Source organism: Limulus polyphemus, unplaced genomic scaffold (assembly GCF_000517525.1).
Source record: "Limulus polyphemus unplaced genomic scaffold, Limulus_polyphemus-2.1.2 Scaffold95, whole genome shotgun sequence".
In the NCBI taxonomy this organism is placed as follows: Eukaryota; Metazoa; Arthropoda; class Merostomata; order Xiphosura; family Limulidae; genus Limulus; species Limulus polyphemus.
This window is the reverse complement of record NW_013665705.1, coordinates 246,798-265,489: the sequence shown is the minus strand read 5'-3', so window position 1 is coordinate 265,489 and position 18,692 is coordinate 246,798. Positions and strand designations below refer to the sequence as shown.

General features: G+C 34.9%; 1 protein-coding gene across 1 annotated transcript; it reads right to left on the bottom strand.

Moving 5' to 3' along the window:
• Positions 1 to 2,638: 2,638 nt before the first annotated feature.
• Positions 2,639 to 18,392, bottom strand: LOC106469198 (rhodopsin, G0-coupled-like). Its single transcript, XM_022398598.1, has 5 exons — positions 18,287 to 18,392; positions 12,286 to 12,678; positions 6,902 to 6,907; positions 4,465 to 4,641; positions 2,639 to 2,703 (listed from the first exon to the last, which is right to left on the bottom strand). The coding sequence occupies exons 1-5, from the start codon at positions 18,390 to 18,392 to the stop codon at positions 2,639 to 2,641; spliced, it is 747 nt and encodes a 248-aa protein (XP_022254306.1).
• Positions 18,393 to 18,692: the final 300 nt, after the last annotated feature.

Sequence of the window (18,692 nt, the reverse complement as noted above, 5' to 3'; positions counted from 1 at the left end):
CCCCCCCCTCTAAGAACTCTAGTAACATTAGACACCTTCCAATCTTCAGGCACGTCATCTGTTCATTGATCTACCAAAAAATGAAAACAAATGGTTCAGAAATCTGGCTGTGATCTGTTTTAAAGTTAAATATTACCAGGTCCAGGAGACTTATCTATTTTTAAAATCTGATGTTTTTTTTCCAACAAGCCCCACATTAACATCCATATCACATTCACAAAATATTTCTTCAATCGGGGCCATGATTTCTCTCCATCTGGTAGTTGAATTACTCTTCTTCATTGCAATGATCAGGTATTAGGCATTACATTGAAGCACCATCCATTTACAGTTTTAAGTGCTTACAAGAACAAAGTGTGAAAAGCTGCATGTACAATTTATTTTGGATTTGGTGCTTTGGTTGATGATGTTTTGATGAGTGGAAAGGTGCTTTCATAGGCTAAATGGCTTTCATTCATCTTAATAATAAGTCTACATATAGGATACCAATCAAACCTATTAGTCATCTTCATGTTTTCCACATTCTCATGTAATCAGCCATATAAACTACACATGGGGACTAAGACTGTCCAAGCTCATGTTCTGTCATTGTCTTTCATACACATTTACAAATTTGTGTATTGCTTACTTGTTGAGCTGAAGGGGATGTTTAAGTTCACTTTTCCAACAAAACATCTACTGTAGATGCTAACTTGTGGATGTTATTTGTTGGGTTTTTTCATAGTTTTGCTTGTATTATGATGTTTTTTAATAATTTGGCATTGTTTGAGAACACAGTCTCTGCATTTACAAATAGAAAAAGCAAACTGTTTTTTCCTCATTCGTGTGAAACAATAAAGCTACATGTACAACAACCTTGTATCCAAGTAATGTCTTTCTTTCCTCTGTGAGGGTGTGTCTGCTCATTTTTTTAGTGCCTAAATCTACCATAACTAATAACTGGAAAGTAAAAACTTGTGAAAGTATGTATTTTATATAATTTTGTCACATGATGTGTGACTGCTGCTACTAGACATAAGATCTAGTAGATATGTTGGAAATTGTTGCTTGTATTAAAAGTGTTTACTTCAGCATTTCTTTTCTTGTATCAGTTTTCTTTGCATTCATGCCATTTACTTTTGAGTGCTTTATACAGTAGATAAATTTAGTTTTTGTTTTACACAAGTTACATGTACAATTTTACATTTCTTTGAACAAAACTATTACTTAGGAAATATAATAGATGAAAAAGTTTTAAAAGAAGATGAATGTTTTGATATGTATATAAAACAGATAAATTTGATGTTTAGTGTTTAGCATATCTGTCTTAATGCTGTAGTTAAACTACAAACTGTGAGAATTTAATGCTGTACCTTAGGTGTTTTAATCACTATTAACAGGATATTTTACTGTAAGTTCCTTTGTTGTAATTATGTGTAGGTGCTCTGATGCCGATAAAGACTGGGATATTTATGATTAATGTTACAGCAGTTTCTATCAACCAATAGATTGGAAAAGGTCACGAGGTGATGCTGTCAACTAGAACAAAGAAACAGAGTTTACCGATAGAATTCAGGCTTTTTTTAGTTCAATATCCATCTGGCGATCGACAAGTGTAGTTGTACAGAAGTTTATCCCGAGAGAAAAAAGAAGTTGTGGAGCTAATCTCGATCCACTAGGAATTACTGTCCTGTCTTGTGTGTGCAAGTACAAAAGCTATATTTTCTTATTGTCTGTTTCATAATAAAGATTGCATTTTTTACAGCCTCATTATTTCACAAACGCTAGGAAAACATAACTTACTTTCCTTATTTCCTGACCAAATCTGCTGTTATTAACAGGCCTAAGTATTTGATACTTGTTGGAAACTCACCTTCCACCTGAAAATACCACAAGTAGATAGGAAGGAGAAGTTTTGGTGCCAGAGTTTATTGCTGAGTCTCTGAACTGATAACTTGAGCATTAGCTTCTGCTTAATATGTTGAGTTTATTGAGTTTAAAGAATGCTTCTTACAATTAGAATGACATTTTCTGGACATAGAAGTACTCAAGACCAAGAGAAGCATTGAAAGCAACCCAAATCAAAGGCCAATTACCCTGTTAGAATAATAAAGCTGTCTTAGCTGAAGATGACTCTTACTCTACCAAAATGTAAATTTGTGTCCTTTAGTCCTACCATTAACACAGTTAAGTACGAAAAAAAATGTCGCATCAACATTCAGTTCCCTTAAACAATCCACTCCAACTCTTCTTTTTTTCACGAGAAAATAATTCCAGAGATCTTAACCTGTCCCCATATGACAAAATTTACATCCCAGATATCATCTTAATAGCCCTCCTCTGAACCCTTTCTAAGGTAAGGCACTAAAGACTGAACAAAATACTCAAATGTGGCCTAACCAATGACCATGCCATGACTTATAACCTCTTTAGATTTATATTTATTTCTTTTGTAAATACAATCAAAGATCATATTTGCCCTGCAACTAACAACAGTACACTCTTTTGGTGGCGTAATAAACTAATCAACTAGAATACCGAAATCCTTTTTTTTTTCCATAACACTGTTAGGACTATTTCCATTACAATTATACCTATAATTCAAATTATGATATCTCACAGGTATTACCTTGCATTTATTATAATTGAAATCTTACTATCACTTGTTCGTCCAACTCACCAAATCATTTTGTAAAGCTGCAGAATTCTCCTCACAGTCAGCAACTTTAATACAATAAACAAATGTCAATAATATTGACCTTTTCTCCATCTATGTCATTGATGTAAATCAAAACAAGAGCAAAGATCCCAACACTGAGTCCTGAAGTACCCCACTTCTGCGACATTAGTGCAGTTTGACTTAAAACAGCCACGTGCATTTCCCATCTAGCCAATTTTTTTTTACCAAATGAGGCAATCTATTTCCCCCACCTACAGAGAATTTTTTAACAAGCCTTTTATGCGTAACTTCATCAAATGCTTTCTGAAAATCCAGATACACCAAATCTACTCCCTTTGCCTTCATCTACATAAGCAGTAACTTTAAAAAATGTCAAAAAATTACTAAGGCGAGATTTTCTCTTAGTGAAACCATGCTGACTTTTCAATAAATGACTTTACTTTATCAAACACTTCTCCCACCACTGATGTAAGACTAAGTATGTCTGTAATTATAATCTCTCTTGGAAAAGAGGTATAACATTCACCAACATCTTACCAACTATTTAAGGTCTTATAAAACATAAATAGTAGATAGCTCATATATCCTGTTCTTAACCTCCTAGGACTGAAACAACATAAATAGTAGATAGCTCATATATCCTGTTCTTAGCCTCGTAGGACTTATAAAACATAAATAGTAGATAGCTCATATATCCTGTTCTTAACCTTCTAGGACTGAAACAACATAAATAGTAAATAACTCATATATCCTGTTTCTAACCTCCTAGGATTTATAAAACATAAATAGTAGATAGCTCATATATCCTGTTCTTAACCTTCTAGGACTGAAACAACATAAATAGTAGATAATTCATATATCCTGTTCTTAGCCTCGTAGGACTTATAAAACATAAATAGTAGATAGCTCATACATCCTGTTCTTAACCTCTTAGGACTTATAAAACATAAATAGTAGATAGCTCATATACCCTATTCGTAACCTCTTAGGACTGAAACAACATAAATACTAGATAACTCATATATCCTGTTCTTAACCTTCTAGGACTTATAAAACATAAATAGTAGATAGCTCATATATCCTATTCTTAACCACCTAGGACTTATAAAACATAAATAGTAGATAGCTCATATATCCTATTCTTAACCTCTTAGGACTTATAAAACATAAAAAATAGATAGCTCATATACCCTATTCGTATCCTCTTAGGACTGAAACAACATAAATAGTAGATAACTCATATATCCTGTTCTTAACCTTCTAGAACTTACAAAACATAAATAGTAGATAGCTCATATATCCCGTTCTTAACCTCCTAGGACTTATAAAACATAAATAGTAGATAACTCATATATCCTGTTCTTAACCTTCTAGAACTTATAAAACATAAATAGTAGATAGATCATATATCCTATTCTTAACCTCCTAAAACTTATAAGACATAAATAGTAGATAGCTTATATATCATGTTCTTAACCTCCTTCAAAATCTTTAAATAAATTCTATCTGTCCCACAAGCTATGTCGTTCTTTAAAATTTCCAGTTTTTAGGGTGCTATGTTATGCCAGTCTAATAAACAGGCTATGTATTCCCACCAAAAATTTAAACCATGTTTAGGATAGTGGTTGTGCTTGTCTAGTGTTTGTTTGTTTGTTTGAAGTTATGCACAAAGCTGCACAATGGGCTATCTGTGCTTTGCCCACCATGGGTATCGAAACCTGGTTTCTAGCGTTGTAAGTCCGCAGACATACCGCTGTGCCACTGGGGGGTGGGACCTGTCTAGTGAATAAGCCATGTATACTCACCAAAAATATAAACCATGTTTAGGGTGCCGTAGTTGTGCCAGTCTAGGGAACAGGACGTTCCGAAAGCCTCATAGCTGTATCCTTTCCATCCAACTAGAGGTGGTAATGACCACAGCAGGGCATAGACCCAGATAACAACCAGAACTTTCTTCGTGTTTCCTCTGGTCAGTTTATATTCTGAAAGAACAAATATTTGAATTTTTGAAATAATAATAAACATTGGGGACTTCTGTCTCCCACCTCCAATTAATTAAAGTAATACTCGACCAAGTGCGTTAAATATTTGATATTCACTTGTAGCTGATTATGACTAAAACTGATACAAAGTTCTAAGAAAAGAGTTGGTGAAGTGTTCGATATATAGAAATGCTGAACGAAATTTTGCTTTATCGATTATTGAGTTTAAGTTTATTTATCTTTTTTTTTCGGTATTAAACTTAAGTTAGTATAATGTCAGTTGTTGTTTTCTCTCCAGACGCGCATGTCTTCAAAGCAGTGTCAGACTCGTTTGGAAACGTAAACCAAATTTCTCATATTCAATAACTGATAGAAGTTACTTGCTTGAGGTCAGATTTTTATAGCGCTTCTCAAATAGTTACTTGAAATCAACTTTAATTCAAAGCAATCTGTGGATCAGGTGTACCCGTGATGGTAAACTCTCGAAACGGTAAGTTTTTCTACGCTACTAGTGACTCGTTTGTTTGTTTGTTTGTTATGAATTTCGCGCAAAGCTACACGAGGGCTACCTGCGATAGCCGTCTCTAATTTAGCAGTGTAAGACTAGAGGAAAGGCAGTTAGTCATTACCACCCACCGCCATCTCTTGGGCTACTCTTTTACCAACGAATAGTGGGATTGACCGTCACATTATAATGCCTCCACGGCTCAAAGGGCGAGCATGTTTGGTGTGACGGGGATTCGAACCCACGACTCGCAATCTGCGAGTCGAGCGCCCTTAACCACCTGGCCATGCCGGGGCCCCTAGTAACTCAGTAGTAAGTTTAAGGACTATTTGAACGCTAAAAATGTAATTATAGTATTTTGGCACTTGTGTATAAAGTTAAAAATCATAAATAATATTCAACGGTAAACTGGTACACAATTAAAAACATTTTATTGAGGCCTATCTATGGCCTTCAAAAAGTTGACGACTCTACATGTTTCGATATTCGCGTTGGTTACAGAAAAGATAGCCTATTATGTTAGTGCTTAACAATAAACAAACTATCTTTAGAAACGCTTTCGGCGATGCTGCTCCCGTTTAGATATTATAAGCATATCTCTATCTGTCTATATACCCATCCGTCTATCTAGCTATTTGGCAGTTATTTTAAAAATAATATCTATTCATACAATCACAACTGCTAAAATGCAGTTGATGAAAATTGCGAGTATTTCTTCCACGGCTTTTCATCTCGAAGCAAGGGCTTTAGTTTGAGGTTATTACCACAGAGGCCGACACTGTATTTTATGTCCTTTAATATAACTGAATGAAGAAATATCACAATATATTTTGTTTGTAGTTATGGGCTATCTGTGCTCTGCCCACCACGGGTATCGAAACCCGAATTCTAGCGTTGTAAATCCGCAGATATACGGCTGCGCCACTGAGGGCTATATAATTAGTAATAGATGAGCTACATTACTCTGCTCATTTGATCTCGGTTGAACTTTCTATTTACACGTAGTTTCAGTTCAGTATTTGTCTTTGCGATAATTTTAAATAGTCTTCCATTTATAGGCTCACTACATTCGTTAAGCACATAATTATTAATGCTGAAAAATGATTTTAAATTAACGTGTTCTGCCATGCAAAATTGTGGTTATATGAGATCTAGATACACGCGCTGAATGAGCGTAATGAACCTGTAAATAGATGACAATTTAAAATTGTCGCAAAGGCAAATAATGAATTGAAACTGCGCATACTGGAAAGTCTATTGATTAATAGATTTCACCCGAGTTTAAATAAACAGAGAAGTACAGTTCGTTTATTAGTGAGAAACTGGTTTTAACATATAAGAGTTTCATACATGGGAGATCAATATCGGTTTAGATAAAAATTTTGTTTAATCCATTTATCGTTGTATTGAAACTTGAAATTACTCATTCAAGCATCTTGTATTTAAACATTCAATTTTTAATGTTAAGAAATCCAAGAAACCGCCAAAAGTAAAAACGTTTCTATGGTAACTATGTTCATTTTGATTTGGAATGAATTTTCTTCAAGAACTGGCAACGTATATATATATATATATATAATTATATTAACTGTTAAAGTTATAGCACCGTCTTAAAACAACAACATGTTTGTTGGAAACGCTTTTGCGCATAGAGAGTTATTTTTTTTTTTGCTTTTTACATACAAATATTAAGTTTACTCTGCGCGTGGGATTTATATCTCTTTTTTTTTCTGGTCAGATATTATAATGCTTTACTCGAAACTAGCAAAGCAAAAAATGTGTTTTTGGCAAATCTAAAATAATCGATTTTCTAAATTTGTGTAAAACTGCATTGCTATTAAAATAACTATAGAGCCAGAAATGAGTGAATGTCTAGCGGTTTTTATGTCTTTCGTTTTCTGCGTTTCTTCTTTTTTATTAGATCTCTCCAAGAACATGCCAAAATCATCGTTATAAAACTGGTGTAAACAAAGTGATATTTATGTGAGGATATTATGTCCCGGAAATATTTATCAATTCCCGTGTATCTACTTATGAGCAAATGTCTTTATGTGTGAAAAAAATTCTTTCGTTTTTTTTTATTTGTAGTTATAAGGAAAAGGTTTAGTGGGAATTGACTACGAGAATGCGCCAAAATGAGCACGATACAGTGTGCTGTTTAGCTAATGTGGTGTAAACTTTGTGGAAAGCATTTCCAAGTAAAAGTACATGCGTATAGGTTTATGGTGACAGAATTTATTATTGTAAACCAATAAAAAGACTTAATAGTTGTGATGAAAATCACCCTGAATTCTGATTTATTCCTCTTAATTTGTTCTTTAAGATGAATGTGAAAACATCTGAAATTTAACGTGACTTTTATCAAATATGTAAATTAGGCCTATTGATTTACAGTGTTTTAATATTCAAAACTGTATATTTTTTATCGTATCTGATAAAACTTAATGTCTAATTATTATTACTTTTATTTTGATATTTATTTTGCTTGCCCCCCTCCGTGGCACAGCGGTAAGTCTGAAGGTTTATAACACTAAAAACCGAGATTCGATATCTGTGGTGGGCACAACACAGATAGCCCATTGTGTAGCTTTGCGCTTAACTACAAACAAACTAACAAAATATATTTTGCTTTCTTAAGTTCAATTGTTAAGTTATTGCAATTTCTGTCTTATTGTAAAAATGGAAAAGCCATTTTTATGAAGGATTTTAGTCTTTTGTGTTTGATTGGTATTGTCAACCTTAACGGCACGTTATCCCTACATGGACTAAATAGCCACGATAGAGAACCCTAAAGTTCAGATATCGCTGTCCCTAATTTTGAACTACTTAGAAATAAAAACAACCAGCCAATAGTACCCGTCACCAAAAGGATTTGTCCAACATTGACCCGAATAACAGGATTCATTTCACTCTTAAAACTCATATGGATATGAAAGTACAGAACGTGTTTAGCAGAATCGTGAAGCGAATCTTGAATTTTCTATCCGCTGTTTGAAACCTAACAAAAATACACCTTTTTTCTTTTTTGATAATGTGTTCTACCTGTTTGTTCTCAAAACGGATAATGGCCTATCATAAAACTGTCTGGCGGAATGTAAGACTGAATCCAATGCCACTTTTTTCTGCTCTCAAAGGTCATCACGGCCAGGTGGTTAGAGCGTTTGACTCGCAATCTGAGGGTCATGGGTTCGAATCCCCGTCCCACCAAACATGCTCGCCCTTTCAGCCGTGGGGGCGTTATAACGTGACGGTCAATCCCACTATTCGTTAGTAAAAGAGTAAATAGCCCAAGAGTTGGCGGTAGGTAGTGATGACTAGCTGCCTTCCCTCTAGTCTTTCACTGGTAAATTAGGGACGGCTAGCGCAGATCGCCTTCGTATAGCTTGCTCGGAATTGAAAAGAAACAAACAAAGGCCATCACAAACGATCTGTCACTAACTCCCAACAGATTATTTACAAGCCCTGAATGCTGGATGGTCTTTTGGTAATACATTGGCTGTTTCTACAAACATGCTTGCTCTTACCTATTACTTATCAAACACCTGCTCTTACCAATTACTTACCAAACACTTGCACTTACGTATTAGTTACCAAACACTTGCTCTTACCCATTACTTACCAAACACTTGCTCTTACTTATTACTTACCAAACACTTGTTCTTACCTATTACTTACCAAACACTTGCTCTTGCTCATTACTTACCAAATACTTGCTCTTACGCATTACTTACCAAACACTTGCTCTTGCCCATTACTTTACCAAGCACTTGCTCTTACCCATTACTTACCAAACACTTGCTCTTACCTATTACTTATCAAACACTTGCTCTTGTTTGATGTAGTCTATGTAAGTGGCTTAGTACTTAGTGTACACGGACATTGAGTTTTAGGGTTTATGATTCCTATCTCGTTGTCGTAAAAAAAAAAAAAAAACTATCCCCATAGTTGGCGTTGGGTGCTGTTAACTTGATGCTTGCTCCCTAGTCTATGAGTTGAAAATTAGGGACAGCTAAGCCCAAATAATCCTAGTGTAGCTTTGCGCAAAAATTCTAACAAATAAACAGTCTTTTATTAATATTTTCTTTTAAGTATTTTATTTTACTTGTTATGTAAAGGTTTCAGGGAATGAAGCTCATTCTTCAGTAACCAACTTAGCTTCACAGTCGTCACATATAAGTAGAGAAAATAAAATTAAAATTACTGTAGATTTTATTGTTTCCAGTTTATTTTCTGTCCTTCGAGTGGACTTCTTTTGTTTTACAAATTCATTTCAGTTATAGAAATCTTACTTATTGTGACTTTAATAATATCATAAGCTTATTATTCCCAGAGTTTAGTATTCCTTCGTATTAACTTCCTAGTTTTGAACAATTCCTTGGGTTCCTTTACACTTATCACGCTTATAAGAACTATGACAGGACCACACTACTACTACTGGGTCATAGTGTGATTGCTTGTACTATATAGAATATATAGACTATATCTTATTGCTGATTATTTTACCACGTTATACAATCTATTCAATTATTTCACGTTGCTATTTAGACTTTCAGCAGAACTCGATGAATTAAGGTAAACTTGAGTAACAATTAACTGCCTGAGCCTGATGGGTCAAGCTTGTAAACTTAAGTAACAATTCATTGCTTAAGCCTGATGGTTCAAGCTAGTAAACATAAGTAACAATTCATTGCTTGAGTATGATGGGTCAAGCTTTAAACTTAAGTAACAATTAACTGTCTAAGCCTGATGGGTCAAGCTTGCAAACTTAAGTAACAATTCATTGCTTAAGCCTGATGGGTCAAGCTAGTAAACATAAGTAACAATTCATTGCTTAAGTATGATGGGTCAAGCTTTAAATTTAAATAAAAATTAACTGCCTAAGCCTGATGGGTCAAGCTTGTAAACTTAAGTAACAATTAATTGCCTAAGCCTGATGGGTCAAACTCGCTCTTAGCACTGTTTTCTTGAGTTTAACATATAAAATATAATGATTATCACATAAATCAAATAGTTATTATGAATTATGTAATATGTATACCTTGCATAAAACTACTGTACACGTTTAAAATGTGGACAGAATCACTTTCAGAATTAATATACTAATCTCTGTTGCTAGACAATCAGTACTGGACTGACTAAAACACTCTCTTTAAATAGCTGATATTTTTAGAGTAATATCTCAGTCTTTGCACTTATAAGTACAATAAACATACAGGTCATTAGATTTTTTGTTTAGTAATTTACAACTGTTTCACTGAGCTTCTTACTTTTGTGTTTTATTAATCTCTCGGCACTCACTTTTTGTGTTAAAAATCCAGGTAGACTTCTGCTTCTGGGCATTTGAAATTTTGGGAACATTGTACACAAGATGATCATAAAACATTTAAAGTCCAACTAGAATGTTTGAAAATGTTTTACGAAGGAAGAACTCAAAACGTTTGATGTCCATCAAGAATGTTTGATAACATTATACAGTTGGGTTGGGTTTGAATTTCGCGCAAAGCTACACTAGGGCTGTCTGCGCTAGCCGTCCCTAATTTAGCAGTGAAAGACTAGATGGAAGGCAGCTAGCCATCACCACCCACCGCCAACTCTTGGGCTAATCTTTTTACCAACAAATAGTGGGATTGACCACACATTATAACGCCCCCACGGCTGAAAGTGCGAAAATGATTGGTGGGACGGGGATTCGAACCCGCGACCCTCAGATTGCAAATCAAGCTCCTTAACCACCTGGCCATACCGGGCCCAACATTGTACAGAAAACGATCACAAAACATTTAATGTCTTATTAGAATGCATGAATACAAACATCTCCTGTCTGCCCTCCTACGTGTGTCCTCCACAGCCACACTAAAGGTCTTCTGAGAAACTTATCTAAAAAAAAACTAAATATCTCCAACATTACACCTATTTAATTATAGTATTTTGGCACTTGTGTATAAAGTTAAAATCATAAATAACATTGTAACGTCGAAACATGTAGAGTCGTCAACTTTTTGAAGGCCATAGATCGGCCTAAATAAAATGTTTTTAATCGTATACCAGTTCAATGTTGAATATTATTTATGATTATTACACCTATTTGTTATTACAATACACCTGGCTTTCTTCTCGGCAATTTAGTGTTGTTGTTGTTGTTGTCGTTTTATTCATAGTTTATCCCATATTTTTGGAATTATTTTCCTAAACTACATCACTTAGATTTTGTCCCGCTAGTGTCACTGTTTTTATTAATATTTTATCCTTTATCTTCAAATTTATTCTTCTTAGACAACATTACCTATAGTTTACCCATCACTGTCACTGTCTAAACCATTCCCTAGTTAAATGAAACAAGTTCATGCTCAACTTCTAGTTTGGTGTAATTACTAGAAGAAATGTGACAGTATTTTTTTTTTTTTTTTGTCAATATATATTGCCATGTTGATGACTATGCACACCAACATTCAGCTGTTGATTAAGCAAGCTTTGTATTACATAACGTAAGTGTAGGGGTGTTTTTTAAACGTATAAACTAATCAGAATAGTATATTCGCCATATGACGTGTCTCCTTCTGTTAATGTCGTGTCTCTGTGGAAACAGTACTAAAACTTTTTAAATATGTCAGGAATAAAAAAACATTTATTTGTAAATAGACTATTCTTCCTCCTAGTGGCAGAATGAAAGTTCAGCCTCAATGAGTTTCCGCGCTATATAAAAATATTAAACTGTTATTTCATTGCCCTATGAAAACCAAAACATATAAATAAATTTTAAAAACCTCAGTTGATTTTCATACAATAGAAGTACAAAAACTTTTACACAAGTTATCACTTGAAAATTTAGAATTTAAATCTCGACCATTGATTTAATGCTTAAGCCTAAATCATTTCTTTTGTGATTATATTGGCTTGTCTTCGTAAATTTTCTTAAAATTATATTGAACAAATACACAGAGACGTAGGGGGAAGGAAGGACTTTGAATCTAGAGCGACACAGTTCTCGAGCGAGTACTTTTTGCATTTTTACTGATTTGTCAAAAAAGAACTGCCAACTTTAATCGGGCCAATAAGAATGCTGGTAACTACAACCCGCTTTATATTTTTAGGTTCTACTTGTTTTACTGGCATCATTATATTTTTAAGCTTGTAGTTTTATTTTTTCAAGAGGGGTACGTGTCCCCAGTACCCCTTCCCCCGATTTCGCCACCTATGTCTAGAGAGATATAATAAAAGGAAAATAAAGTGGTACTTACTGTAGTGCGGCTTGCAAATAGTGATGTACCGATAGATACTGAGAACAACTAATGTGTTTATGCTGATCATTGAAAGTGTAAAGCAGACAAATGCATACATTCGACAAATGAAATCACCAAACACCCATTTTCCCATATAACCTGACACTGTAGTGAAGGGATAGCCGAAAACTGAGATCCCGAGGTCTGTCAGAGCCACGTTAACCAAGAGAATGCTGTGTCCAATCTTCTTCAGGTCTCTTCTCTTGAAGAAAACGGAGACCACCAAACAGTTCCCGACTGTAGCAACCACACCTAGAAACAAACAATCAGGTAGGATAAACATGCTTTTAGAGAATAATTTATGAGTACAAGTGTTGTATTTATTTAGGTTGTGAGAAACCACAGTTATTGTGTACTCTAGAACACAGATTTGTATCAAGATGAGCTAATCATTTCAAACTATCTTGGCGTTATTTACGACGACAAGTTTTTGTTTTAAAAATATAAAATTGTAGTCAGTGGTGATGTATGTTCACTTTTGCTTATACACCATAATTAGTGACACACAATGGAGCATATTTTGTACAATAAACTGTAGTTTTTATCATTAATACAAAGTTACTTGTTTTCATTTTGGTATCGTCTCTAAAAATTGATGTACGAACATGTGTTCTTTAAGTGTGGTTTACCATATAATATAACTGTACAATCCTTTATTTACCCCTACTCTCTCTGAGAAGTTTTAACCTTCCCATCCTTACAGTCACACTTTAATACAGATCTGAGCTACTCTTTTTATCAGTATTTAAATGAAGATCTTTCATGTTACGATTTTACAGTAAACGAAACGACTGTAAACGTTTGATGGTACGTTTTTTGTATTCAGTAATAATTATTGGATATGTTTCAATATGTACTCCTATTTCATATGCTGGTTATGCTGTATGACCGTTCATTATTATGTAAGTCCGACGGTGGGACAGAGGTAAGTCTACGGACTTACAGCGCTAAATTCTTGGGTTCGATTCCCGCGGTGGACACAGCAGATAGCTCAATGTGGCTTTGCTCCAACACAAACAAATCATTATTATGTAAACACACTGTTGTTGGTGTAATGAGAATTCAGTATCTTAAGATAAAAAGTAACGCTTGTTTTCTTGACCCTTTTTGGGCTTAACCAAGAATGTTTTTAGTTTTTTTGAGACATAATTAGTGCATTTTATTATTTCAATTTTGTTGGGGGGGGTGAACTTGGCCAGTGGTTAGCGTGTCGGATTATGGGTCTGCTAGTCTGTTGTTCGCGTACCGTTGCCGCAACACAACAACAACAACAACAACAAAAAACAATATTAGTAATAACGCTCCGCATTTTGGGGTTGTGGGTTCGTTATAAGGGTGATACTCAAAAACCGCTATTCGGTCAAATAAGAGTAGCCCAAGATCTGGGGGGTAGATGCTTTTAACTAGCTGCTTTCTCTTAGCCTGTCAGTTCATAATTAGGGAGGGAAGTTCCTAAGCTGCTTTGTGCGAATATCCGAAAACAAAGCAAAAACATAGTAATTTTATGTATAACGTACATCATAACGAAATGCTGTAAGCGGGAATTTTTCCTGTGTGACTTGCTCTGGCAAAAGATTAGTGCTTACAATTTTCAAGTAAACATATATATAACCATACAGTGTGAGCTGTCAATCCAGTTTTCTATTATTTAACGACTTAAACTTGTTAAAATTCAAATACACAACTCTGAATTCTCTAGAGTATTCTACCTTTTCCTGAAAATAAAGGAATAAAATATTGATTGCATATTTGTTATTGCCTTATAGTTATCCGTCCTTATTATATGGACGACTATTTATCTTATTTCTGCTCAACTTTAGATTTATCTATTTTTATGCTGAATGAAGTATTAATAATAAAGGGGTCCTTCACTCTCACGACTTTTAACCCCCTCTATATTAACGTTTCTTGAGAAATCCTATCAGTGAATGTGATGAATATTTTGTTTTTTACAGAAACTACCCTAAAGTATTTTAATCTGTTATACAAAACTACACTTTTTATTTGTTTTAATGCTCTATAATGAATATACTTTTGCAAAATCTCTCTGTCAACATCCAAGGTGCTTGTTGTATGCGATGCACTAATTGGAAAGAAGAGTGCTCTGTGAAGAAGAAATGAAGTTCAACACTGGACATGAAACTAAACTAATTTTTATCTCATTTTTCTAAACGCATGATACTGGAATAAATACCTCCAGCTGTTTATTATTTTCTTTCTGGTGTTTAGGACTGCTCCAGACTAGTCGCTAAAAATGGCTAGAAATATTCTTTCAGGGGACGAAAAAGGAGTGTATTCTTTTTGGGGACGAACAAAATGGGTGTGTTCTTTCGGAGGGCGACCAAAAGTAGTGTTTTTTTCAGGGGACGAACAAAAGGAGTGTTCCTTCACGGAACAAACAAAATGGGGTGTTTTTTTCGGGGGACGAAGAAAAGGGATTGTGTTCTTTCAGGGGACGAAAAAAGGGATTGTGTTCTTTCAGGGGACGAACAAAAAGGGGTGTGTTCTTTCAGGGGACAGCCACTAAACGAAAGCAAAAAACTGATCACTCGGACTTTACAACATTCACGTTTTTTATACAAAGAAACAAGTAGTGATCATCATTTAAGTTTAACAGCAATGAAATACTTCCTTCAACGTTTTTTCCAAATATTTATATATTTTTATAGCACTCATAAGAACATAAACACTTGAACTGTGCCAAATCCATATTTTTCCAGTACTATACTAACAATAATAGAAATTTGTCTTAAATCCATATTTTTATAGCAATAATAAGAACAGAAACACTTGAACATCTTAGAACTGTACCAAATCCATATTTGCTATACTTATAAAATCAGGACCACAGGAATGGGTGAGAAGTGTTACAATCACATGTTTTTATATTACAGATAGAGAAAACAGAAACATTTGAACGGCTTAGAACTGTCACTATATGCACAACGAACAAGAACATGGGATTGATTTAGAAATGACTAGAGGTGCAGTGGGGTGGGAACGCGTGGACACAGCGTACCTGTACCTTTTTTCCGAAACGCTGTACCGCCACGACTTCAAACGAATCCCACTTTATACGATTATGCAGTAAATTTCGCATTCCGGCACTTCTTTATTTATCACTACACTATTGCTTAGAGCTGTCATAAATAGCATGTTTTAACCTAGAACTCTATATCTGAATGGGTGTTTACGTTTCGTAAAATTCGTCCATCCAATTATACCTGTCAAATACTGTTGAGAAATTTTTACAGAGGTTTGAGTACTTTATTTAGCACTACACTATTGCTTAGAGCTGCCATAAATAGCATGTTTTAACCTAGAACTCTATATCTGAATGGGTGTTTACGTTTCGTAAAATTCGTCCATCCAATTATACCTGTCAAATACCGTTGAGAAATTTTTACAGAGGTTAGAGTACTTTACTTAGCACTACACTATTGCTTAGAGCTGCCATAAATAGCATGTTTTAACCTAGAACTCTATATCTGAGTGGGTGTTTACGTTTCGTAAAATTCGTCCATCCAATTATACCTGTCAAATACTGTTGAGAATTTTTTACAGAGGTTTGAGTACTTTATTTATCACTACAATATTGCTTAGAGCTGCCATAAATAGCATGTTTTAACCTAGAACTCTATATCTAAGTGGGTGTTTACGTTTCGTAAAATTCGTCCATCCAATTATACCTGTCAAATACCGTTGAGAATTTTTTACAGAGGTTTGAGTACTTTATTTAGCACTACACTATTGCTTAGAGCTGCAATAAATAGCATGTTTTAACCTAGAACTCTATATCTAAGTGGGTGTTTACGTTTCGTAAAATTCGTCCATCCAATTATACCTGTCAAATACTGTTGAGAACTTTCTACAGAGGTTTGAGTACGATACAACAAAATGATTTTAAGTATGGAAATCAGTAAGTTACGAAACAACTTCAGTCGATATAATTTGCGATAAAATGACATTCATCACATATACAGTTTGACATTGTTAGGCGTTACATAGGTAGTGTGCCCATCGTAAATGTAACACTTTTGGAAATTTTGTTTAAGATACTTTTCCGACGCAAGGTATTCATACAGTCAGGTCATATAGATGTATTCATATCGGAGATTTAGAATTTCCAAAACGCGATATCCCTATTACTTAATGACATTGGAAAATAAATGAATATGAATCAACTTGGGACACCAGGACCATCCAGAAAGAGACTTGCAATAAGTCGTACCCCAGCCGTGGTAAGCAAAGTGTGGTGTCTTGTAACAGGTGAGAATCCGCGAACACAAATCTAAGTAACGAAATCTGTACGCCCAGGTGCTCCAGATAACAGTACAGAACATAATCAAGAAGGATCTCCGTCTGGAAAAAGTGATACAAGTCACGTGTACACAAGTTGTTTCCAAGACATATTTGTTCAACCGTTTTGTACATCAAGCAACTGGATGATTAAATGAGTAATCATGCCAATCCATACAAAAACATATTGGTCAAGTCGCTGGATGCATCGCCTAAAGATTTCTGTGCAAACGACTGTTTAAACGTTCACGGAGAAACCATTGCTCCTGTACACTTGATGGCTTATAGAAAATAGCAGGAAGAAGGGGTATGCTTTAGACATCACAACCTTACGGCGGAGCTTTTTGCAAAGCTATTTTCAAGATACACGGTTCACAGACAGGGCATGACCGGACATGAAAACCTGTTGAGGCTCCAAAATCTTTATAATATAACGTACTTAGCCTACGTAAGCTTTTAATGTCGCCTTACTTCTATGAAAGTGTAAAAAATACTTACTATTAACAGAGAATAAATAGTAAACTGTTAACATTGTCGAACTATATGGTTTTATACAGAATGTAAGTTGATTTTACACCCAATGTTCTCTTGGATGAAATTCTGTATTATCGACCAAGCTGAGTTAGTAACACCTGATCTTGTTCAAAACTACATGCCTTAGATAATCATTCTGTGTGTTTAGTTAACGAATGTGGTCTAATATTACAGCTTCCAAGCATGCAAGGTTATAAGAAAAACCCAAAGTCTAAACCTGCAGTTGAAAAGCGAGGATTCTCAAATACGCTTTTACATTGGTGTAAAATACATATTTTTGAAAAGTAAAGTTCTCAAAAAGTGATTTTTAGTCATATTTTCCTTCCTCGGATGGCTCGGCATGGCCAGGTGGTTATGGCGCTCGACTCGCAATCTGAAGATCACGGTTTCGAATCGCCCTCCCACCAAACGTGCTCTCCCTTTCAGCCGTGGGGGCGTTATAATGTCTTGGTCAATCCCACTATTCGTTAGTAAAAGAGTAGCCCAAGAGTTGGCGGTGGATGGCGATGATTAGCTGCCTTCCCTCTAGTCTTTCACTGCTAAATTAGGGACGGTTAGCGCAGATAGCTCTCGTGTAGCTTTGCGCGAAATTCAAAACAAACCAAACCTTCCTCTGACCAGTATAAGAGCATTTAATGCAATGCTAACAGTATTTTTAACCAATATAAGACGTTTAGGGGATATTGGTGGCTTTGATTATTTGTTTCCTTAGTTTTGTAGTAATTTCGTGACTTTTTTTGTTGAATATTCTACAAAATGAAATCCAGCATGATCCACTTCCTTATACAGATGAATATAGCAGGTCTTTATTCTTTATTCTTAATTTCTTTATATATTGCTCTATGTCAGTGTAGTGTACTAGATGTAAGTTTTACTGAGAATATGGATCAGCCAGATATATGAAAATATACGTCTTGTGAATTAATCTTTGAGCATATATTTTGTACAATCATCAACTAATCACTGCGTTATTTTGTTAAGTTGACTAATGTCCAGAAGGAAGGTTTTTGAACGTGAAAAAACTCACCAACTATAGTCAAATAAATCGCTGTTCCAAGTAAAGCTTCTCTGGACATGATCTCTTCAGAGTTTTTCTGGCGATCATTAAATTTAACTGTTAGGTTTCCAGACATTTCAGAATCAAGTCACCATATAGAAACTGTTAATATCAAGACCACGCCTGGCTCCTCGCAGTATATATATATCTTAAGTAATAGAGTTCGTTACACAAAGTTTACGTTTTGATGGTAGCTCGATTCTTGTGACAATGCGCTTTCAACTGACAAGAAAGAAAGAAAAAAAACGTGACGCAATATTTGTCAGACCAATCGAATTTTCTGTTAAACGATCAGTTTCTTATGATTTTGCGCATGACAAGAAAATAATACGGTGCACAAATGATGCGTCTGAGAAAGCATCTGAAAATGGCATTT

Coding starts and splice junctions, on each gene's coding strand:
- LOC106469198 (XM_022398598.1), bottom strand. CDS start 18,392: ATGTCTGGAAACCTAACAGTTAAATTTAATGATCGCCAGAAAAACTCT. Junction 12,679..18,286: donor GATTTATTTGACTATAGTTG/GTGAGTTTTTTC, acceptor GTTTGTTTCTAG/GTGTGGTTGCTACAGTCGGG. Junction 2,704..4,464: donor AAACATGGTTTATATTTTTG/GTGAGTATACAT, acceptor ATTGTATTAAAG/TTGCTGACTGTGAGGAGAAT.